Below are 25719 nucleotides of genomic sequence, written 5' to 3' on the forward strand. Positions count from 1 at the left end.
AGCTTATTGAGCAATTAGGTTCATGTTGCACTTGGTCGATAATGTAGAATTATACAAGGTTATAAGACACTCATGAACTTTAATATCTATTGCACTGACGCAGTACAATGAGTATCCCTCCCATGGCAAAAGACGTTTTTAAGACGTTTAAAACACGTATTTTATACGTTTTATGCCAACAAGGCTCTAGCTCGTATATTATACCTCTTTGGTTAAACTGAATGTGCCAACATATCTTAAATGAATTATATACTTATTTCCAACTCGTAAAAAAAAGTTTCATGCTTTTATGCACTTTTACACAATTGTCATTCTAATCCGCTGCACTATTTCAATTATTTAAAAGTTTCTAATTTGGAAAATTATACCTTGAAAATAAGAAACTATTGAGTACTAGCCCGTTACCTTAGTTTAATATTCAAAAAAACAACATTAACAACTAACATAAAAAAACTCATACATTATATAAAAACTCTATTTTAAAAAAACGCTTGTAAAAAAGTTACCCTCACTAAAAAATTCTAAAAGCTAAGTACAATCGAAAAACAGAAAACATTATATAAACGCCATTGCAGTGTCAGCAATCGAGACTTTGGCTTTCCGCGCGCGAGCAGCTTCCATTTGAACAAGAGGTTCAGTTACTACAGTAGCAGGATATTTTTTTCCTAACATTTCAATATAGATTTCATTTCCCGGTTCACTTATATAGTATGGTAAGTAGCCGTAAGCAATACTTTTTTCAACAGTGTAACCATAACAGCCAGACGTAGTGTTTCCAATCACCTAGTTTTATGAAAGCTTCGAATAACAACAAAATAAAAGAAATAGAATGAAATTAAAACTTAAAAAAAATCGTATTATACTATACCTCGTCGCCTAACCAAATAGCCTGGTCTCCTTCTGGATCGATGTTATCTGTTTGAACAATCATACAAACTAAGCGTTTTTTTTGGATAGTTCTCTTATGTGAAATCAATGCGTCACGACCAAGAAAATCGCCCTTGAAAATGAAAATTATAATACAAAACATATAATCTGATATTTTAATAATTAGATAATTAAAACTCATACTATAATTATTAAATAATCTTAGTTAAAAAAGCTTATATCATAGCGTTTTTTGACAATATAGGTTGACCAAGGTTAAATTTAACCTTGTAGCTGATCTAATGTAAACTGAAATTGACAATTGAAACAGCTTTATAAAAATTCAATTATTTAAAATTTACCTTGTCTAACTTAATAAAAAAATCTAAGCCAGCTTCATAGGGTCCAACGTCCATGTTCATCTATTAACAAATTTTAAATGGATTAGTTTTCAAGAAATCAAAAATTGATTTAAAAAAGTTTTTGCTTCTGATTAAGAATGTTTACTTTGTTTACTATTGTATTATTATATAAAAACAGATTTTTAAAGAATCATTGTGCTAAAACACTTAATACAACAAAAACAATTACCTCCGATCCCCACAACCTAAAACCTTTTTCAATTCGCATAGAATTTATTGCGTATGCTCCAACATGGCCAATATTTAATTCCTGACCAGCTGTAAGCAGCTTTTTGTATAAATCCAGAGCCTTTGAGTTTTCAACGTAAAATTCCCAACCCAGTTCCCCTATTACAAAAAAAATTTTAAGTTTAAATTCATGGCAATAAAAAATGAAATTTAACAAAAATATAAAAACAAACGCATTCAATTACCAGTGTAAGATACTCTAAGAGCTAATACAGGTATTCCACCAATATCAAGTTCTTTGTTTTGCATGAAGCTAAATGCTTTATCAGAAACATCAGTAGAGGTTAGTTTTTGTAAAAGAACACGTGAACGTGGTCCATTTATTGAAATAGCAGTAACTTGATCTGTTTTATTATCTATTTTAACATCATACTTTCGTGCATGATCTATGAGCCATCTATTTTATATTAAACCAATTTATTATTTATTAACAGTTAAAATTAAATTATAGAAAGCTTTAAGATTAAAAAAAGTAATTGTTCAATTCTTTCACACTTCTATTTAACCACAAAAAACTTGTTAAACAAGACAATCAAAAAAATCAAAAACTGTGACAATCAAAAAATTAAAACCTGAGATCGTGATATTCTGAACCACCACCTGTAATTACAAGATAATGGTTAGGAGCTAATGCAGAAACAGTGACTTCAGCATAAACTTTTCCTGTAGATGAAAGCATATGACTTACATTTGTTCTTCCAATCTAAATTTAAGCAATATTTAAAAAAAAAATTTATAAAATACAAAAATGAAGCAAGAAAGATAATATTTAATTTAACTTACAGAAGGCAATTTATTGGCAACCATATAGTTCAGAAACTTTGAAGCATCTTTCCCAGTAATATGAAACTTTGCAAATGCTGAAATATCTGCAATACTAACATTATTTAAAACATTTTGAACTTCACGTCGTACTGGTTCAAACCAATTTGTACGATAGTAACTTGGTTTATAAGAAGCATCATCGCCTTTTTGGGCATACCACTTTGGAACTTCCCAACCACTAGAGAAAGTGTACTGAGCACCATTTTCTTTGAGAATCTAGAAATTACTTTTTTTTTAATACCTTTTATCTTTATGTTAAATAAGAATACAAACTTATTTACTTTATACAACAGAGATACATGCATAGGTCTCCCACCTAAATAAGAATACAACTTTTTTTTTACTTACTTCATACAATGGAGATACACGCATAGGTCTTCCTCCTGTTCGTTCTTCTTTAGGATAATATTGCAATGTATTAAGGCCATAACTTTCTCTTGCTTTTTCAAGTACGTATTCTTTAGTTGTCCATTTTCCATAGCGACCAGGATCTAACTCGCTTAGTTCTTTTGGAGGTTCATCAGACTGGATCCAACCTGCTAAGAACTTTCCAACACCTCCTTTAAATATAATTTACATCAAATTTATACTTTAATATATTTTAATAAATTTTAACTGAAATTAATTTAACAAAACAATTTTTCAACTATATAAATATTTTAAGAAAAAAATATTTTACTATTACATACTAAGACTACATCTGTACAGAAAAAATGAAATCTAAATTTATGTATCTTTTAAAAAAATTGGTAGGTCTGGAACCAAAGCACTTAGTATAAAAAATATAAGCGTGAAATCAAAAAATTATGTCTAAAAAATTAAAGTCTACTGCCGAAGCTTAGAGCTTAAAAAAAATAAAAGTTGTAAAATAAAATATGTTGTAAAGTTAATGTTATGATATATTTATTTACTGCACAAAATTTTATATTTTAAACTATATGATTTATATTTGGTGTTTAAACCATTTTTACTTAAAATCAAGTAAAAGAAGATAAAAAATTATAGAAGTATTTGTGTTTCTTATAGGACTATGTGTTTTGACTATGTTCTTTTTCAATCATAGATCTTATTATGAGTTCTTTTCCCAATTTAAGGTAAGCACGGTTGAAGTTCATTTAAACTAAATCCAATACTGAAAACTCAAAAATATTAGATCCTCATAAAACTTTAGTATATAAATATATTATTTGCTATTTAATCCACTACTTGTTAAAATCCAGGTTAAAGGTCAAGAATCTGGTTTTAGTTTCTTTTTTTTTTTTAACGATTGTGAAACAATAATTCTCTTGGGACATTACTAGCAATTAGTATAATTTTTTATAGACATAATTAATGTTAAATTTTAAATATAACTTTTTGCTTTTATATCATTTTATTATTAATAAAAATTTGGTAAATCAAATAATACGAAATAAAACAACAAATAGTAGAGATTATTTTGTTAGTAGTATTTTGTTATGATTACATTCTTCCCTTCTATGCTTTGCTTTATGTTGTTCGAAAATCCTCAAATTAAACTAAAATGCAAAAATCAGAAAACACGAAACAAAACAACAAATTGTAGAAATTATTTAATAAAGAGATATTTATTAGTTGTTTATTTATACTTATTATTATTATTACTTATTATTTTTTATTGACTATTTATTTAGTAAAGAGATATTAGTTGTTTATTTATACTTACTATTATTATTAATAAAAATTTGGTGACCTTTGATCATATTTTTATTTAAGTGACAGATGCTTATAATTATTATTATTACTGTTACTTTTTATAATTATAGTTATAATAATAATAATTATAAAAATAATAATAATAATAATAAAAATATAGTTATAATAATAATAATTATTATCATTATTATTATTATTACTGTTACTGTTATTTTTCATTTACACTGTTATTATTATTATTATTCATGTATTATTTTTTTAACATCACTTATTAGTATTTTGTTATAGATAATTATACATAATATAATATTTATATATTGAAAGCAGAAATTTAAAATTGTGTCAAACAGCTTCTATTTTTCTAAGTTTGTCCTGAATTAGTTTTTGTTGACAAATTATCTAAGTCATATAATTTAAAATAATTTTTTTTTTTTTTTTTTTAAACATTAAAAAAAATGTTGTTACTATTTGTAAACAAATATTCATTAAACTTCATTTAACAAACAGTACTAATTGTTTTATAAAAAAATTAAATTTGTTAAACAAATAGTACTATTCGTTAACTTTGGTACCGATGTTTATCAAATTGTGATTTGTTGAACAACATTTGTGACAATAAACATCACAAATGTTGGGCCGACATCAGAACAATGTTCTAGACTGGATCTTGTAGAGGCTATATATATAAAAAAATATATATATAAAAAAAAAAATTAAACCACTTTATTGACTGAAAAACATTAAACATTGTTGCATTTGACATTTTTTGCATTAAATATTGCTGCATTTAGGTTAAGCCAGAAGTTAATTATTAAAGCAAACAAAAACTTTACCGGCGTGAACAATTCCATAACCAAATCCAAGTGCACACCAATAGTTTTGAATTTCAGGGAAAGGTCCAACCATTGGAAGTATATCTGGGGTGTATGTTATTGGACCAGCTACCACACTAACAATATCAGCAGTTGCAATACAAGGAAACCGCTCCATAGATGCTTGCAAATGAGGCATTATTCTTTCTAAGTCGCTACTAAATAATTCTTTTCCAAATCCAGGTGTGACTCCATCCCACCTTAAATTGAAATGAAAATTTTTACTTATAAAATAAATCTGAAAAATAAAACTTTTTAAACATTTTTTTATATTTTGATAGTTAAATAAATTATGGATAAGATTAAAATTTAAAATTGATATTATAAATAACAAAAACAGTACCAATCTGACTGAACTTTCATAACTTTAGCATTTTCATAAGGACCAATAAGCAAACCATTTTTCTCTTGTCTCAAGTAATAAGAATTTTCTAAATCTCTGAAAACAGGAATTTCAAACTTCATCTCAGCTACTTCAGGAATGGTATTAGTAACAACATACTGGTGGTGAATTGGTATTAATGGATGTTCAACACCTACCATCTTTCCTATTTCACGACCCCAAAAACCTGTTTATGAAAAATAAATTAAAAACCTCTTTGTTCATAAATATACTGCAGATGTTCAAAAGCAAATTTTATTAAAAACAATTTTTTTCTTAATTAAAAGAAATAAAGTTATTAATTAATGAAAAATGAGGTACTTTTAACTAAGAAAAGAGAAATACTTTTGTTTAAAACCTACTACTGCACAACAAAAGTTTGAAACTTTGTTAAAAGTTATCTAGTTTTAGTTTTTTGAACTTCCTTAACTATAATTTGAAAATCATATTCAGAAATACATTTACACATTTTTTAGGGCCCCTCTGAAAATATGACTTTCATAATCTCACTTGACCAAAACTCAAAACTTCATAATAGACAATGCAACTAAGTTCACAGATAAAGCAAAAATTTAATTAACTGGTTGGGTGGCTATTTATTAAGCACTTTTTGCAGCGGGATATAACAAAAAGGACAATGTTTAACAGGCTGGAGTATTATTTATATAAAAATCTAAAAATGAACTTAACCTTATACTAAAAAAATTACGAAAAAAACAAATCATAAAAAGAAATAAGAAACCTGCAGCATTAACAATCTTTTTGGCTTTAATGACACCATTAGGTGTTTCAATATTCCAAAATCCATTGGTATTCTGGCGTAGGTTAGTAACAGGAGTATTTAGGTATATTTCTCCTCCGTTTTTTCGTGCACCTATTGCCAATGCTTGAGTTAAAGAATATGGATCAATGTGTCCATCACCTAAAATATAAATAACAAAAATAAGAAGAAAAAAAAGAACAACTGCTTCTAAATACTGATAACTTCAAAACAAAATTACAAATTTTTTGCATCCAGATGAGAATAAAAGTTTTATGGTAAATAACTTTCGAATGGAAAACATACCAAAATCTACTATATATAATATAGTGAAAAGAAAAGAGAACAATGTAGGATCCAAAAAAAGGTAGGAAGTGGTCGCAAAGCAAAAAAAAAGTCTAACAATCAGATGGAAAAAAATCCATTGATTAAGAGATGATATTTTACAGTGTGATTTTGCAAAACAAGTTAATGTATCATAACTTATGCAAAACAATTAAAAAACTTAATTTTATTTAAAATTAAAAAAAACTAAAATAGTCTTTTAGTTGTTTTTTGTTTACATGTTTGTCTGTAGATTGGTTTTAATTTTTTAGAAAAAAATTGTTGTTATTGACGATGAACCATACTTTTATTTTAGCAACACAAATATTTCTGGAAAAGATTCTATTTTTCTGACATAAATGCAGCATCAAAAGATTGAAAGAAAAAATTCTCGAAAAAATAAATTCTAACCAAAATTACTTGTTTGGATTTAATTCTTAATGAAAGGAACTTCCCTAAGAGCAAATTAGTCAATGAAAATGTGTATATTCCAAAATGTCTTGTTAAATTAAAGAAATTTAATAAAAAATGTAATAAAAAATGTAATAAAAATAACAGAATCATTTTCTGGCCTGATCTTGCTTTATCACATTGACATAAAATACAAGGCTAAAATCTAATAATATTGAATTTGTACCAAAAGTCCATGATGTGCCAGAATTACGTCCAATCTAAGGTTTTTGACCTGAACTTAAAAGATTGGTGTACAATAAAAACTGGCAAGCTGAAACCTAGATAAACATAAAAAATGGATTTAGTTTTCAATAAGGAAAATTGACGAAAAACGTGTACATAACCTAGCCGCCGCAACATTTACAAGAATGGACACTGTTCCTCATCATGGCATAAAATACTGATAATTTTAATTAATTTTTTTATCTAGACATTTTTTGTTATTATACTTATTAAATTAATGAAATTATCCTTCCATGTTAGCTGTAAAAAAGACTGTAAGTGTAATGTTAACTGTAAAAAAAGACTGTAAATGTAAACTAGCTGTGTAGCATACTGTTTATAAACTAGCACATACAGTAGTGTGCAAATTAATGTGATTTTTTGACATAAAATAACTATTATCCGATATAATAAAAGATTTGCATAAACATTCTTGGCAAAATTCATTCATACTAGTTGATTTGGTTTAAGCTTCGTCTAAATTTTTCATAGTATATTAAGTTTCAAAAATTTTGGCTTTAATTAGAAATGGTCTTAACAAAGTTTTAAATTTTTAATTATCAAAAACTTAAGTTAATTTTGTGAGGGTGGGAAAAATAGTTATACAACTTGCATTTGTTTGTTTTTAATTTATTTTAAATACCAGTACTACTGATGATTATTTGGAAAGTATTTTGATAGTAGCTTTAATTTGAAAAATCTTTTTTTTTTGTTTCCCATCATAAGGCATCTTATCCTATTTTACATAATATACAAATACAAACATATTCAGACTATTTGCATTTTTTATTAGATTATTAGTTTTATTTTTTATTTAAGTTTTTTATAACAGTTTTTTTGTTTTGTGCAATAACTTTAGTGTTACAATGAAAAACTTTTCACATTTTTGTTAGCCAAGTTTAATATGTTTACTATATAGTACAAACGTGTTTTACTATATAATACAAACTCAGTTATGGAATATAAAACTATGCGAAATAAAAGATAAAAACCTGTATTTTGACCCCTTTGTTGATGTTTTTTTTCTTTTTACATCAACATTTTAGTATAAAATCAAACCTGGAGTGAATAAACCTCCCAGTACTCCATCCATGTTCATATACGGAGCAGATTTATGAACTTCATCTGGATTTAAGAACCACATATGAGCATCATGAACTCTTTGACGTGACAGGGTATATTGAGCTTCTTCCAATCTACCTTTAGTAGTAACAAGTCGTAAACTACCAGGCCTATGAAAACCAACTGCCTAGATAACACAAAATAACAAAAATAGATATATCAGATACATATAGATAGATATAGGATTAGGACTATTGTAATTGTAATTGTAAAAACTAAATACAAATAAACATTACAAAACAATAATATTGTATTGTAATATTACAGAAACAATAAAAAAATTTTATTTTGGTATTGTATTGCTGTGATGAAAAACAATTACAATAAGTATTGTATTGTTTTTTTTCTAACAATACAATAAAATTCGAGAACTATTGTATTGTATTATATTAATGAAATAAAATTACAATAACTATTGTATTGATTTGATGAAAATAATTACAATAACTATTGTAATGTATTACTTTACATTAAAGTAGAAAAGCTAACGTATTTTAACGTATTTATATTCATCTCTGACAAACTTACTTATTATTTTTGCTATATTTTATTCACGGATTTGCAATATATTGCAAATTTTATTTTTTACATATTTAGATTTCGCATCACCTATCTTGTTATGTATTTCTAAGCTCTAAATGGCTGCAAAATATTGCCTGTCTGATGATAGCCTTACTATAATGAAAAATAACATTCATAAATTATTTTATTCAGCCCTTTTATTTTTTCCTCTTGATTTTAATGCTGTAAAGGAACTTAAAGTATATATGAAAATTAACTTTAGTAACACAAACAGTTAAACATAATAATTCTTCTTAAATAAAAATGTTAATGTATTGAAAAGTTGAAGAACCAACATAAAAAAATTAATGATGACAAAACGAAGAGCCAAAAGGAGATTTTTTATGATGCGTTTAAGGCCATTTTACCATTCTGGCACCCCTTCTCCCTCCCATTATGTTTCAGTAAAATAGAATCAATAATTAAATATTAGTTGTACCCTTTTTCATGGGTACAAGGGTACATAGTGGCCAACTGGACTATTAAAACATTTATTAAATTTTGACACTAAAATAATTTTTTTATTACAATAACAATATATTGTTATTGTATTACAAAGACGAATTACAATACAATATTTATTGTTATTGTAGTGGGTCATTACAATACTTTTTTTTTTCAGATAATGTTATTGTTTTATAAAGATGAATTGCAATACAATATTTATTGTTATTTTATTACAGAATTACAATAGTTGTAAATCACAAGTATTATTATTTCTAAATTAAGTTTATACAATATCAATAATTATTGTTACTGTTATTGTTTTCATTACAATTACAATAGTCCTAACCCTAGATAGATATACAAATACATAAATTTGATAGAACAAAGTAAAAGATAAAATCATAAAATTCATCAAGTAAAAGTGAAATAGAAATACTAAAAAGTTGTAAAAAAAATATTTATTCATCATATTTTACATCATAATAAACTTTTTTTTGTTTAAATTAAATTGTGAATAACACATTTAAATTAAATAGTGAATAACACATTTAAATTAAATAGTGAATAAAACATAAATTTCAATCAATTATCAATTTGGATCAATCGGTTTTAAGTGCATATTTGTAACATAATAAAATATAAATTGATAATTTTTACCTCCAGTAGAAATGGTCAATTTAAAACCAAATTTTTAGCAATTGATTAAAAAAGTTCTCTTTATTAATCTTCAGAAACTATTATTACATTTTTATCATTTTCATTCATGAATTACATTTTTAAAAGTTTAAAATTAATTAAGAAAATGAACTCTATTTAGAAATAATTATATTTATTTTATTTATAATTATTAATAAAAATTTAATGCATCAACCAATATTGTTAACATCAACAATATTAATTTTAAATAATCAATAATGTTGACTTAACTTTCTGGTAAATAACGGAAAGATGCAGTTTTTAATTTTATTTCTAAATAAAATTAAAAACTGCATCTGTTTAACCAATCCATAAAAAGGACTCAAAACTTGACTGAAATAACTATAAACCAATATCATTATTATCAAATATCAGTAAAATTCTTGAAAAATTAATGTATTTTCATACTACTTTCTTGATAATTCTAAGTGTCTTTATGTCTCAGTCAAATGTCTTTATGTCTCAGTCAAATGTCTTTATGTCTCAGTCAAATGTCTTTATGTCTCTATTTTGTTTAAAACACACTAATTACCATGTTCTTATTACTGAAATAATGTGGTGTGAATGATTGTGGTTTTTTTGCTTGTGGCATCTCTAAAAAGTTTTTGATTTACTTGAACAGAACATTAAAGAATTAAAAAGTTATACCACTATGGTGCACGGGGTATTGCTAATAATTGGTATTCATCATATATTCAAAATCGTACACAGTTTGTCTCAATTAATGGGTTTCAATCCACAAATAAAGTTATTAATTATGGTGTCCCACAGAGATCTGTTCCTATTAAATCGTATAAACAGTTTACAACATACTTTAATAAGAAATATAACATTTTCTCCTTTACAATTTAATATCCAAAATAGGATTTCTGAATTGAAAATTCCAAAATTTCAAGATCCTGTAATGGCTTATAACTGTCTCTTATAACTGTCTCTTTGTGTTTGATTTTCTCCAAAAAAATCTACCAAATTTGTTTAATAACTTTTTTTATTAAAACAAGTGATACAAATAAATAATACACTCGAAATACTGAAAATGTTAATTTGAACACTTCCTTCTTCAACACTGTCAAATATGCTCTACATATAACATCAATGTATTTCTTATTGGAAACAATTAATACCATTTATAAAAAAAAAGATTTTAACTACCCTTTATTTCCAAAATCCTTCTCAATCATAACCGAATTAAGAATTATTATTTGAGCATATATCTAAAGAATATTAATTTTGTCTTTTTATCACGAATGACACCTAACCTTATTTATGAGTTTATAATTATTATTGTAAATTTCCATATTTTATGGTGAAATCAATGGACAAAAGAAAAGCAAAAAAAAAAAAGAAAGAATTTTATAAATTTTTATTAATATATTGAAAATAATGACATATTAGAGGTAACATCAGGCCTCGGCAGGAGTAAGTGAGTGCAAGAGTGGAGAAAAGCTCTCCTAAAACAAACATGGCAAGTCATGTGAGCTGCTCCTCTAAACAGTCTTTATTAGAGCTTTTGGTTTTTGCACAAGCTATCTGTTTATTTGTTAAAAAAATGGCTTACTAAATATAAATTTGGTTTTATACTCATTACAAGCATATGCTTGTAACGTTAATTTTACAAGAATATATACATAATGAGCATTGTTTTGAATACATAATGAGCGTTGTAAAAAAAATATATGAGCACTGTAAAAAAAATTTTCTTTTAGTTTTCACACACTATCTAATTATATATTAACAACTTGGCTTATTTTATAAAAAATTTGATAAACAAAGAGCTATATAAAAAATGTTTTATATTTTCTTACTGTAATAGAATACAGAAAGTTAAAGAACTATTACAACAAATAAAGATTCACAATAAAAGTGCTTATATAATTACGATTTTTTTACACAAAACATTTAATTACAAAAAATATTTTTTAATTTTGCTCAAATTGACACAAATTTATATAACTATAGTTAATATATAAAATATTTTTATTTTAATTTTAATTATAAAATTTAATAATTTATTACATAAAATAAAAATTATTATGCAATAATACAGTAAGTAATAATTTTATATTATATAAATGAGTTCGAGCAAAATAAAAAAATATTACAAAACATTCAAAAAGAATGTTTTACTTTTACTAATGTATTTTTAAAAATGTTTAATATAAACTGAATTATAAATAGTAAAACATAACATTGACAAAGAAAAAGATTTATGACAGAATATTATCAATATATTTTTTCAAAATGGTATTTTTATAAGAAACTAATTTTTTATTTAAAAACTGATCAGTTGGTCCAACCTAATTGAAAACATTTGGTGCTCTTTTTTAATTTTTGTTGTTGTTGCAATAACTGTGCCTTTATTGCAGTTTATTATGCAATTACTGGTTTATTTTTAAAATGACTATGGGTTTTTCATTTTAGTTACAACAATGTTTTTTTTTTATAAACAACTTTGCAACATTGATCATATTGTCATTAATGTTATAGATATATTATACAGTATTTCACACCAAAGATTTTAGGGGGAAAAATCTCTCTGCACTGCATATCTTGGCAGCCGAGGCCTGTAAAATAAATGGCCTTTTTAAAAAAAAAAACATTTAGATATTAAACTACCTGTCCTGTCTCTTTTTCAAGCTGAGCATACAGATTTACACTGTACCAATGAAGATACTTTAGATTTGGTGTAGGATGATAGGCTGTTACCAAACCTGCCTGGACAACAAATAAAATATTTATATCTGTATACCCATATATCTAGTACCCTTATAAAAAATTTAAACCTTTATTTTTCCAAACAAACTAATTCAATTAGAAAGGTACTAAATAATGAATTTTGATACCAATATTATAATTCTAGGTTAACTAGAAGTAAAGATATGCATCCTTTAGGGTAAAAAAAAATATATAGTGGATATCTTAACAAAGATATAGGGAAAATTGATTTTAAAAAGTGAACTTTAAACAATATTAAAAAATTTAACTTTATAACAATATTGAATAAAATATATAAAACATTCTTTTAAAATTATATTTCATATATCATCTTTATAATAAAAAATATTCTTCATATCCATCTTTAAATTAAATTAAAAAAATTATAATATTGTGAATAAATAATTGTGCTGTTAGTGGGCATTTTAAAAATGGGCAGCATTTGTTATGTGTTTGGTATCCCAAACACACAAAAAATGGGATAAAAAAATGGGAATGAGATGATTTCAAGACACAAAGCAAATTCCAAACACTTATTTATTTATACTTATGTCAAATAAGGATACTTAACAAAAAGTTGTTGAAAAGATGATTGGAGCGCCATTTTTGCGCCCAATCATCTTTTCAACAACTTTTTGAATAATGAATTCTTCATGTAAAAACTACCAATTTTTATGATGTCTAATTTGAAAATCTTCAAGTTTTTTTACAATAATAGCACTCTTACCTAGTTTAATGTTCACTTTAGGCAAAAAAAAAAAAAAAAAATTTAAAAAGTAGTGATTGTTTTGATATCTTATTAAAACTTTTTGCTTTGTGTCTTTTGAATATTTCCACAAAAAAAAAATTTATATATGATATTATATATATAATATTATATATACAATATTATATATACAATATAATATATATATATATATATATATATATATATATATTATATATATATATATATATATATATATTATGTATATATATAATATATATATATATAAATTATATGATAAATATATATATATATATATATTATATATAATAATAATAATAAGATTGAGCTGTGGTATAAATCAGAGCTGACCAAATGAATATGGTCAACTATGACAGCTGAACTGTATATAAGTTTCATATTGTTTTCATATAGGCATCATAACTATTTTTAAACGAATTAGTAGTTTTGGAATTTTTAACTTCATCCGGAAGTGTGTTCCAAATATTAACCACTCTATTTAAGAAAAAGTATTCTCTTTGACGACAGTTATTTGAGAGCTGTTTGATTAGTGCTGCCCAGCTGTCCTGCTGGCTCAGGACAATTGCCCGATTGAGACTTTTTTGGAGGGTGGATCCAGGATGTAGTTTTAAGACCAGTGCTTTCCTTAAAATACTGAATTGCATCTACCCGTGTGCTACGTGCTTTGATTGATTGGATATTGAGTAGGGCTAGTCGATCTTCATATTTTTTTGCCCTTAATGAATGGCATAATTTAGTAGCTCTTCTTTGTACTCGTTCAATTACTTTTTCATCGACTTTGTTAAGTGGAGCCCATGCAGGTTTTCCATACTCAAGGTGAGGTCTCACAAATGTGGTATAAAGTGTTTTAAACACTGAAGGGTTCCAGTATCTAAACGTACGCTTGAGTGAAGCTAGTGCTGCATTAGTTTTAACTGCTGCATGTTTTGATTGAGCTGACCATTTTAGATTGCTAGTTATTAAAATTCCAAGATCTCGCTCTTGGTTGGTAGACAATAAGTATGTTCGGCTGTTATCTTGATTTTGTACGCTAAACTTGTGGTCATAGATTATTTTTTTAGATGATTTTTTTATCGTCAATACTTTGCATTTGCTTGCATTAAACTCCATTTTCCAATTATCTGCCCATGTAGCAACAGCATCAAAATCTTTCTGCAGCTGCTCAATGTCAAATTGATTTTTTATTATATTTATTAGTTTGCTGTCATCAGCAAAGAGCTTGAGTGAATATTTGACAACATCTGGCATGTCATTTATGTACATTATAAACAGTAGAGGACCTAGAACAGATCCTTGTGGCACACCACTCTGAACTTTTATCCACTCAGAGTAGTTTACGTCAACAAGAACTCTTTGTTTTCTGTCCATAAGAAATGCTTTTAGCCATCTCAGTAGTTTACCTTTGAAACCATAGGCCTCTAATTTGACAACTAACGCTTCATGACAGACTTTATCAAAGGCTTTAGCAAAATCCAGATAGATTATGATTGCGTAATGTCTATTGTCTCTAATAAATTTGTAACACATGATTTTTGTCTTACCATGTTGATGCTTAGTGATTAACTTGTGCTGAACCAGGTGACTCATCATATGTTTTTTCAACTATCTCTCCATGATTTTACATATTATGACTGTTAAAGATATTGGTCTATATTCAGATGGGTCGTTTTGGTTACCTTTTTCTTTATATATTGGTATCACATTCGCTTCTTTCTAATTATTAGGTATTATACCTGTTTCAAATGATGAAGCTATCAGAAGAGAAATTTGGCCAAGCTAAAAAGTGGCACACTCGTTGAGAACATAAGGACTTATACCATCTGGGCCAATCGCTTTGTATTTCTTCAAAGCACTTAACTCGCCAAAAACTGCAGTTTCATTAAGATCAAATTGATCAATCTTGCATACCTGATCAGTCCTGTTTGAGAATGTAAACTTGTTTTTGTGGTCAATTTTAGAAAAAGCAGACTGAAACTGTTTGTTAAGACATTCTGCTTTTTCAAGCGATTTTGTTAGCTCCATGCTGTCTTTTATCAAAGAGGGAATAGTAAACTTTGCTTTTTTTTGACTGAAAATATAGTTGTATACAACTTTTGGATTAGATTGAGACAAGTTGTGTGTGTGTGTGTGTGTGCGTGCGTGCGTGTGCGTGTGTGTGTGTGATTTAAGTTAGCATATTCTACAAATAGAGTGCTCAATGTTCTTAAAGAACAGAGCAATAATAAATTTGTAAATTAAGTTAAATAAATGTCTTATATATATATATATATATATATATATATATATATATATATATATATATATATATATATATATATATATATATATATATATATATATATATATATATATATATATATATAGATCTATAGTTTGTTGTCTTTGGGAAGAGCGGAAGGAAAAAAGTGATTCTTACGCCAACACATATGTCACTTTTAATTACTTTTGACTTTCGTCCAACATTTGCGTGTTGGACGAAAGTAAAAACCATTAATTTAATTACAAATAAATCGTTTTTTAAAAAAACTACAAAAACGCAAATTTAATTGACCAGAATGTTTTAAAAACATTCTGAATGTTTTTAACAATATAAACAATGTTTTTATTTTTTTTAATAAAATGTTTTTATTTTTAATTTTTTTAATAAAATGTTTTTATTTTTATTTTTTTTTACTGTAAATCATGCGCGGAGTGTTGCTACATCGACTATCTTATAGCCTGACTCGCAAGGGAGTGCTGCTACATCGACTGACAAATAGCCTGGCTCGCAAGGGAGTGCTGCTACATCTACTATCTTTTAGCCTGACCCGCAAGGGAGTGTTGCTACATCGACAGAGGGTTTGGTTGGGGCAGGCAGTCTCTCAATTAATAAAAAAAATAATTCCGGTCTTGCATTTTAATTTTTACTTTTTGTCAACAAAATATGGAAAAAACTTTCGGACAACATCTACGGGTTGTATATATATACATATATATATATATATATATATATATATATATATATATATATATATATATATATATATATATATATACACACACACACACACATATCTTATACTGCTGGTTTAGGTTAGCAGTCTAGCTTCATACTGAAACAGCCTGCTGCCAGGGCCTTCAGTACATACATCAACTGACAAATAGTCTGATTCCCAGTGGAGTGCTCCTAGATCGACTGAGGGTTTGGCATGGGGCAGCAATCTTTTCTTTCATTATTATTAATTTTTTTCTTCTTTTTCTGGAAAAGCATATTTATTTAAAGTTCCAAAAATATGGTAACAATTTATTACATAAATATGCTATAGTTGATATATGTATATAGATAGATAGATATAATAGATGTATATGTTTGTATATATATGTATATATATATATATATATATATATATATATATATATATATATATATATATATATATATATTAGTGATGTACCGATTAATCGGCATCGGCATCGGCTTAATCGGCCACTTTTTGTACAATCGGAATCGGTATCGGCATCGGCCTTTTTTTATTAATTTACCGATATGCATTACCGATGGCATTTTAATACTTTTATCCTGCATTTTGATAATTATTAAATAATAAATAATCTAAACTTTATGCATCGCTTAGAATTTTTAGAAAAATTGTTTATTTTGACTTTGTTTACAGGCAAGTTTATTTATTTGGGTGCAAGTATTTGTTTACCAGTATGGATTACATGAAAAAATCTACCCAATTTAAAGCTCTATGGCTTTATATCTTCAAAACTTTAATAATTAGTTAATTCATCGGTATCGGCATCGGTATCGGCCTTTTCCTATCCATCGGCATCGGTATCGGCATCGGCCAAAAAAGTGTTATCGGTACATCACTAATATATATATATATATATATATATATATATATATATATATATATATATATATATATATATATATATATATATATATATATATATATATATATATATATACCTACATATATACACACATGGCCATAGATAGGTGGGGGGCTATTAAAGGAGGGCTATAGCCCCCCACCCCCACACACATTAATTGTATTTGTTGCGCCTCTAAATAAATATATTTTAAAACAACTTATAAAAACTTTTTTTGTTTTTTAAATATTTAATAAAAAAAATTTTGTATTTAAACTAATTAGAAAAAAAAATGTAACCCAGTACAACCTGCTTTATGCCATACTGCCCTGTAGGATACGCTTTTTTAAGTGGTATCCTACAGGGCATTGTCGAGGCCACATTTGGAGCCCTTTGTTACGGTTTAGGGTTTATTAATAGTAATGAGGCAATTGCTTTGGCTACTAAATAGTGCACTGAGTGATACCTGTGCCTTGAGTCAAGTTCTTTAACAATTTTAAAAATGACTAAAGTACCAAAAATTATAAAACGCAAAAAACCATCCTCATCACCAAGTTCTCTAAATCTATCATTCATGAATATTCGTGGTCTTCGAAGTAACTTTTCTTCTGTTGAGTCTTATCTCTTTCAAAGTTCACCAGACCTACTTACTCTTTGTGAGACTAATTTGAGTTCGACTGTTTTGTCTTGTGATCTTAATGTTGATGGCTACCTTTCTTTAATTCATAAACACTCCAATAGTCACACGCTTAGCCTGGGCATCAACATTTGTAAGAATTCAACCATTTGGCTCTAGTGTCAGTGATTTGGCTCTAGTGACTATCTTGGCTCTAGTATCAGTAACTCTGCAGGCATAAAGGCCTACAACTTTTGCTTTTCTCAATCTCTAACTCAAATAGTCAACTTTCCAACTTGCTTTCCAGAAAATCCGAATCATTTACTTTTTCTACTGGACTTGGTCTTAGGTCTTGTTTCTAATCCTAGTCAATGCTCAGATTCTCCACATTCATCTTTGGGTGCTTCTGATCATGGGCTGATTTCTCTAAAAATATTATCTCATTCTTCTTCATCATCAGAATCCCTTATCATCGTACCTCTTACAATTACTTTAAAGCTGACTGGGACTCTTTCTGTAATTTTCTTCATAATGGCTCTTGGGTAGAGATCCTTTGTCTTCCTGCTGACAAATGTGGCTCTTCCATAACTTTTTGGATTCAGGCTGGCATGGAATCCTTTATTCCCTCTTGACAATTTCAAGTCAAGCCTCACTCTTCTCCATGGCTTTCCTTTCATTGTGCTGCTGCAATTTCCAATTGTAACCATTAATTTCATATCTATCAGCAAAAAATTTCTCCAGAAAACAGATGTCTGTTTAATATTGCTAGAAACCATTGTAAAAAGGTTTTGTCTAATGCCAAAGCCCGTTATTCTTAGGTCACAAAATCTTCTATTTCATCTCAAAAATTAGGCTCTCATGATTTTTGGACAATTTTCAATAGTGTTTACAACAAGGTTAAATCTGTTATTTCACCTCTCTTGTATAGTTCAAACTTTGTCACCTCACCTAAAGACAAAGCTGAATTGTTTGCTAAGAACTTTTCATCAATATCGTCTCTTGATTCCACTAGTTGCGCTCTACCTGATATAGCGGACAATCAGGTTAATCCATTGCCTGACCTTTGTATCACTGATTTCCTGCTTAGACCCTTCTACAGCTTGTGATCTAGACAACATACCTGTTATAGTCTTGCAGAAGTTTTCTCTTGAGCTGTCGCCTATACTTTCAAAACTATCTAACAAGTGCTTATAAGAGTCTTATTTTCCAGCCGACTGGAAAGCAGCATCTGTTATCCATATACTCAAAAATTCTGAGAGCAATCTGACTTGTCTAACTTGTACCCCATTCTTACTATCATAGCAAGGTTTTTGAGTCTTTAATTAATAAATTTTTGAGTCTTTAATTAATAAAAAGGTTTTTGAGTCTTTAATTAATAAACACTTGATCTCATATCTTGAATCTAATAACTTACTTTCTGATCATCAATATGGATGTTGATCTTCTTGTTCTACTGCTGATTTGTTAATGGTAATAACTGATAGATTTTATCATGCATTAGATAGATGTGGAGAGGCTAAGGCTATTGCTCTTGATATTTCAAAAGCCTTTGATAAAGTTTGGCATGCTGGTCTTCTCCATAAGCTTTCTTCTTATGGTGTATCTGGTAATACCTTCAAGATTATTGAATCCTTCCTTTCCAATTGTAGTATAAAAGTTGTCCTCAATGGACACCACTCTTCTTCATATCTTGTAACTTTATCCTCAAGCTTTTATCCTTGGCCCTATACTCTTTAAATTACATTAACAATCTCCCAAAAATTATCACATCACAGGTGGTGTTAATCACTGATGATACAACCATTTATTCTTGTCTTGATAAGAAGCCAACAAGATTGCTTGGAGGGGGCATTTGAGCTTGAAAAAAACCTCACTTCTGCTACAGCATGGGGCTCTCAGTGGCTGGTGAACTTCAATTCAGATAAAACTTGCAATAGTCTAGATCTCCCTAGATTTATGAGTGGTAATGTTCTCGATGAGTCATCTACCATTTATCTTCTAGGATTAACTCTTTTACAATCTTTCTTGGAAATCTTATATCAAATCCATTGCAAAATTATAATCTGCTAAGGTTTTCTTACTCAAGATTTTACTCTTCTATCTCAATAAATTTCAAATCCGTCTTTGTATGGAATACTGTTGCCATATCTGGGGTGGATCTTCCAATGATCCCCTTTTTCTTTTAGACAAGGTGCAAAAATGCATTGTAAACATAGTTGGACCTGCTCTTGCAGCCAACATCCAATCATTATCACATCATTGTAATGTTGCTTCTCTTTCTCTTTTCAATAAATACTATAATGGGTACTGCTTTAAAGAGCTTGCATCTCTTGTGCTTTCTACTAAAATTCATTTTCGTGTTACTCGTCATTAAATTAGGTCTCATCCTTTTACTGTGACTGTTCCTAAGAACTGCAAAAAAAACATCAGTCCTTTGAAACTTGCTTCCTTCATCTTGTTTTCCTGATTCATATAATTTGCAATCTTTTAAGTTGTCTGTCAATTGTTATCTTGCTCTATAAACGTCATCTTTTTTCTTAAAGTAACTCTAATACTGGTTGCTTGCAGCCTTGTGGGAAGTCAAGTTGTTAAAAAAGAAAGAAAAAAATATTATTTAAAAATATAAATTATTAGATAATTCTTATATATCAGTTAGGATAAGAGGACGATTGCGAGATTGTTATAAAAAGGTTTATATTTGCATTATTTAAAGAAATATTACTTATGCATTTTTTAGTTCTAAACTAGATTAAAAAGAGGTTTGTTATAAATATAGTACATTTAATTACATTATAAAACAATGTTTTTTATGATTTACTTCAGTGACATGTAATTAAAACAAAAATAATCTGGTTTGAAGATTTAAATAACTAAATCTTATATAACTAAAGGAAAGGTTGGAAAAGGTAGATAAGGTTGGAAAGGGATACCACACTATTACTTCTTTCTTTACTAGAGCTGTTGCCTCTACAACTTCTATTAGCACTTCCTCTACTGTTAAAAATACATCTTTTGCTAGACATTTTTATTAGATACTACTTTAACTTATAGTTGTCCCATGTACAACATACCTATGCATGGTGCCATAGATACACAGATCTCCCATATAAACATTAGAATCTGTATGTTTAAAGTTTATTATCTTTTTTTACTTGAAATGAGTTATAAAGTGAGCAATTTCTAAAATTAACAAAGTCCAAACAAATGTATTGCATAATCCCTTAAAGATTTTATTGGGCAACCTAGATACTACCTTGATTTGTCTGGAAACTTCAATGTCTCCAAGCATAGATTTGTTTCAATTCTGTAGTTTATTAATCATTAAAAAAAATTTTATGTATATTTTAAATATCTTTAAAAATATATGTGCAAAATTTTTTCCAAGATATATCTTTGCAATAAATTTTTTCCAAGATACATCTTTGCAATAAATTTTTTCCAAGATATATCTTTGCAATAAAATTTTTTTTTACAAGATATATCTTTGCAATTAACCATGTTTCAGCTGCTAACACAATAATTGGTTGCAAACACAGCAGGTTTCCAGTCAATTGCAAACCCACCGCCAATTGATGTTGATGATAGCTGTAAATCTATTTTAATTCTCTTTTTAAAGCACAAATCTTTTCAACTGTATTTTTTAGCAACTAATTATTTTGATGCCTCAGATCTGAAGATAACAAAACCCTGCAGCAAAACTAAAATTGCTACAATGTCAGTTATAGAAATAATTTCTAGTCATAGGCTAATCATTAACTAAAATTTGTTTAAGGTTTATTGTAATTTGTTTAAATAAAATTAAAAATATATATATTTGTAATTATAAAATATATAAATATAGCCATTACTTACATTCATGAAGAATAAAACTCAATAAATAAAAAATAAGACAAAGAAGTAAAAATTGTATATTTTTTAATTAATATAAATGATACTAATGTTACTAAATAATGATGCTAATGTTACTAAATAATGATGCTAATGTTACTAAATAATAATACTACTAAAAACTAAAAATAATGATACTAATGTTACTAAAAAATATAAATGATACAAAATACTTTATTTTCAATTAATATAAATGATACAAAATACTTTTTACATTTAATATAAATAATACTAACGCTACTAAAAAAGTGAATTGTACTCCAATCACGTGCAATTTGGTTAAAGAAGATATATCTGCAAGATGCAGATCCAATGACAATTGATTTATTAAATCATAATTATAATTCAGTTAATATTTAATGTTTGTCATCATTAGTTACTTAAAAACAAGTTTTTTAGTATCTTATGATTTAAGTTAAGATTTTGCAAAATGGATTTTTTTTAAACAATGCATGTCCTTGAAACTCACAAGATCTTTACAAAGATGACAACAAGCAAGTAGCTGAATAATTTGTTTATTAAATTTTCAATTACTTAACGATTTAATCATATTTAATCTTTTGAATCATTCACATATTGCTTTTCTATTTGCTTTATGCTTAGAAGCTTTTAAAAGGTGTTTTGGTTTTAGCTTTTTATATCAGTTATTTTTTTAAGCTTATGTCTATTTATTATTTATTATTGATTTGAAAGAATGAGTCAAGCTAATAAAGTTTTGTATCGTTATATTGCAGTTTATTTCATCTAGTTTTGCAGTTAATTGACAATTCAATTTTTTTTAGACGCTGAATTGCTGTGAAGTATATTGCATTTTAGTTACATTTTATTATAGAATTTGTAGTTTGCATGTCTTTGCTTATTTAAATTTATTTTATTTATTTAGTTATAAAATTAACTAAATAAATAATTTTATTTATAATTTATGTATTACTTACTTGTTTTATTTAATTATTATGTACTCTTTTGTTTTTCTGTTTAGTTCAGGATATTAATAATGAACATGAAAAAGTTGCAAGTAAGTTTAAATTTAACTTTTCATTAATTTTTTTATAAAGAGCTTTACGTTTTAAGTTATGAAGTTAAAAGGTTATATAAAAACTGTAAAAGTTTAAATTTATATCTTAAAAGTTAAATTATTTACATTTCAAGTTAAAGTTTTTGTCAAGAGAAACCCGCATCATTATCAAATTTTAGTTAAAGAAACCTGCTATCAATATCAGTTCTTAGTTAGAGAAACCTGTAACAATATCAAATTTTTGTAAGAGAAATCCACCATTAATATCAGTCAATTTATCTATCATTTTATATTGTGATGTGACCTTAAGTAACTGATTTTATTTTGTTTAAAAATATATTCAAGTTTTCATTACTTTAATAATGAAGACTTAAAAACAATAATAAAAAGTGTTTTTTTATTATTGTTTCTATGGACTATTTCAAAGAAAAAAAAATTATTTTTCTTATTAGCTATGTGTTATGATAAGATTTATATTTAATGTAACAGAAATTAATAAAGCTATGTGTATTTTAGTAATAACGTTTTTTAAAAAATTATTTAATTAGTTCAAATATTTGTTTTGATAACTTTTGATTAATTAATTTTAATTAATTAAAAAAAAAATTAATTAGATAAAATTCAAGGATTTTTTGTTTTTGTTTTTTAATTTTCATTTAAAAGAATATTTATTTTTACTGTTAATATGTTTAAAAAAAACTTATACATGGTTAAAAATAGCCAAATTGAAAGGGATGACAGGAATTTTATTAGTCTACTAAGTAATAGAAGTTTAAAATTACCACTGAAATAAAAGAAATAAACTTAGGCAAGATACAATTAATTATTGACAAAATGTAAGAAATGCTGCAGGCAAGCTGAAGATAAGTTTACTGTCCAATTTGCATATGAATAATAAAAGTCAAGGTCACTCTTGATGTATTTTGTACAGGTTTGACAGGTTGTACTTAGCTTGCTTCTTGAGATGCCTGCTATTTAAAGTTACTTTAAAAAGTAATTTTATAACTGATATTATTAAGTTAATTACATAAAAAGATTTTTATGTAATTAACTAAAAGAAATAAGATAATGAGAGATATTATTAAAAGCGAGTACAACTAATTAGATAATTAGCTAATTAAATTATATTATTTTCAGATTATTTGATTAAATTGTAAACCCAAACCCTTACATGTTAAATCTAAATATTTATTTTTATTTATTAAATTCTTAAAAAAGCATACTGCGTGCCAAGTTGATCCTGCTGTTAATTCAGTTTTCTCTAGCAAGACAACATCCTTAACTCCTTGCTTTGCTAAATGGTAGAGAATGCTTGTACCAACTACTCCTCCTCCAATTACTGCTACTTCAACATTTTCTTTGATTTTTTGCTTGTTACTTGAAATTTACAAACAAAAAGTTAAAAGAAAAGTAATAAAGAAATAAAATAAAATTAAAAATCAAAAAAATTATATCCTGCTATTATTTGCTAAATATTTTGTTCTGCTAAATATTTTGTCATTATCATCACTAATAACTATGATCTTAATGTTCTCACTAAGAATACTAAGTTATTTGTACTAGCAATAAAATTCACAGCCTTGTACTAGCCTTGTACTAGTAATAAAAATTCACAGCCTTGTACTAGCCTTGTACTAGCTACTAAGAATACTAAGTTATTTGCTAAATATTTTGTTCTGCTAAATATTTTGTCATTATTATCACTAATAACTATGATCTTAATGTTCTCACTTGTAATATACAAACAAAACTACAAAAAAAATATATCAGCCATCAGCATAACACTTACTGGGGTACTTGTTTTGATAATTTTGACAATGTAAAAAAAATCAAAGTTTGCTCACCTTGCTTTTTGCTCAGAGAGTGACAAGATTGTTGTTGACCAATTTCGCAAATGAAGTTTGTGAAAAATATGAGATAACTTATTATTATGACAAGATAACATTGCCATTTATAAGTTGCTGTAGTAGTATAAACATTTTTAAAAAAATACTGAAATCAGTGTTCCATTAGCTCCACAAAATTTATCCTCCTCACAAAAATAGAAAATCAATAAGATTTATTTAAAAAATCAAGTTATTTCTACAAACCTAGCAACTTTTTAGGTAAAGTAAATTATTTCATTTAATATTTTATTTAAATTATTTACTTACTGGTTTTGAGAAAAAAGCTAACAAAAAAGAGCACCAACAACAACAAAACAGAAACAGCAATAATAACTACAAAAACAAGAACAGCAGAAATAACAATAACTTAGATAACAAAAACACTTACAACAGCAATAGAAACAACTAAAATAAAAAAAAACAGCAGCAATAAAATCAACAGAAATAACAACAACAAATACAACAACAATATTATTAACAAAATCAATAACATCAACATTAGTAACAACAGCATAATCATCACCAACACCAACACCACCACCAACAGCAACAACAATAACATAGTTATTGTTATTGTAGATATCAATGTTATTAAAAATGATATCAACAGCAACAACAACAACAACAAGAACAACAAAAATAGCAATATATTTACCAGTAAATATCATACAAGGATGGTAAAAAAACATACTAACGACTGGAAGGTTTACTCTCATATAGCCTAGCTAAAATGAGGAGAGCAACCTTGTTTACAATACAAACTCATAAAAGACAAGGTCGATAAAACAAACAAGTTGAAAAAATATATATATATATAGAAGAATAATTGAAAACAAACTAAAAATAAAGCAAAACAAAATAGAATAGATATACATGTATGTATATATCATTATAATACTGGAAAAGATGGAAAACTATTGTCTCTAATTAAGTGAATTTAAGAATAACTTGTTTTTTAAACCTTTTTTTATCTAGTTCACAAAACTGAGGAGTATTTAACTTTTTTTGAAAGAAATTCCAGTCATTAATTGCAGAGTTGAAAAAATATCTACCAAGGATTTTATATCAAAAGCTTGAACACACAACCCACCTCTTTTTAGACAGCCTAGTAGATTAAGTATGGGCATTTATTAAT

At 26.8% G+C, this 25719-nt stretch overlaps 1 protein-coding gene across 1 annotated transcript; it reads right to left on the reverse strand.

Annotated features, from left to right (window-relative positions):
* Positions 1 to 391: 391 nt before the first annotated feature.
* On the reverse strand, positions 392 to 24802 carry LOC100209590 (dimethylglycine dehydrogenase, mitochondrial). The gene is made up of 15 exons (XM_065815310.1): positions 24543 to 24802; positions 23922 to 24075; positions 12472 to 12570; positions 8089 to 8278; positions 6013 to 6192; positions 5232 to 5457; positions 4850 to 5088; positions 2691 to 2902; positions 2301 to 2558; positions 2090 to 2220; positions 1703 to 1914; positions 1459 to 1616; positions 1230 to 1289; positions 869 to 1000; positions 392 to 783 (listed from the first exon to the last, which is right to left on the reverse strand). The coding sequence occupies exons 1-15, from the start codon at positions 24647 to 24649 to the stop codon at positions 556 to 558; spliced, it is 2586 nt and encodes an 861-aa protein (XP_065671382.1). The 5' UTR covers positions 24650 to 24802; the 3' UTR covers positions 392 to 555.
* Positions 24803 to 25719: the final 917 nt, after the last annotated feature.

Source organism: Hydra vulgaris, chromosome 13, assembly GCF_038396675.1.
Source record: "Hydra vulgaris chromosome 13, alternate assembly HydraT2T_AEP".
Lineage (NCBI taxonomy): Eukaryota > Metazoa > Cnidaria > Hydrozoa > Anthoathecata > Hydridae > Hydra > Hydra vulgaris.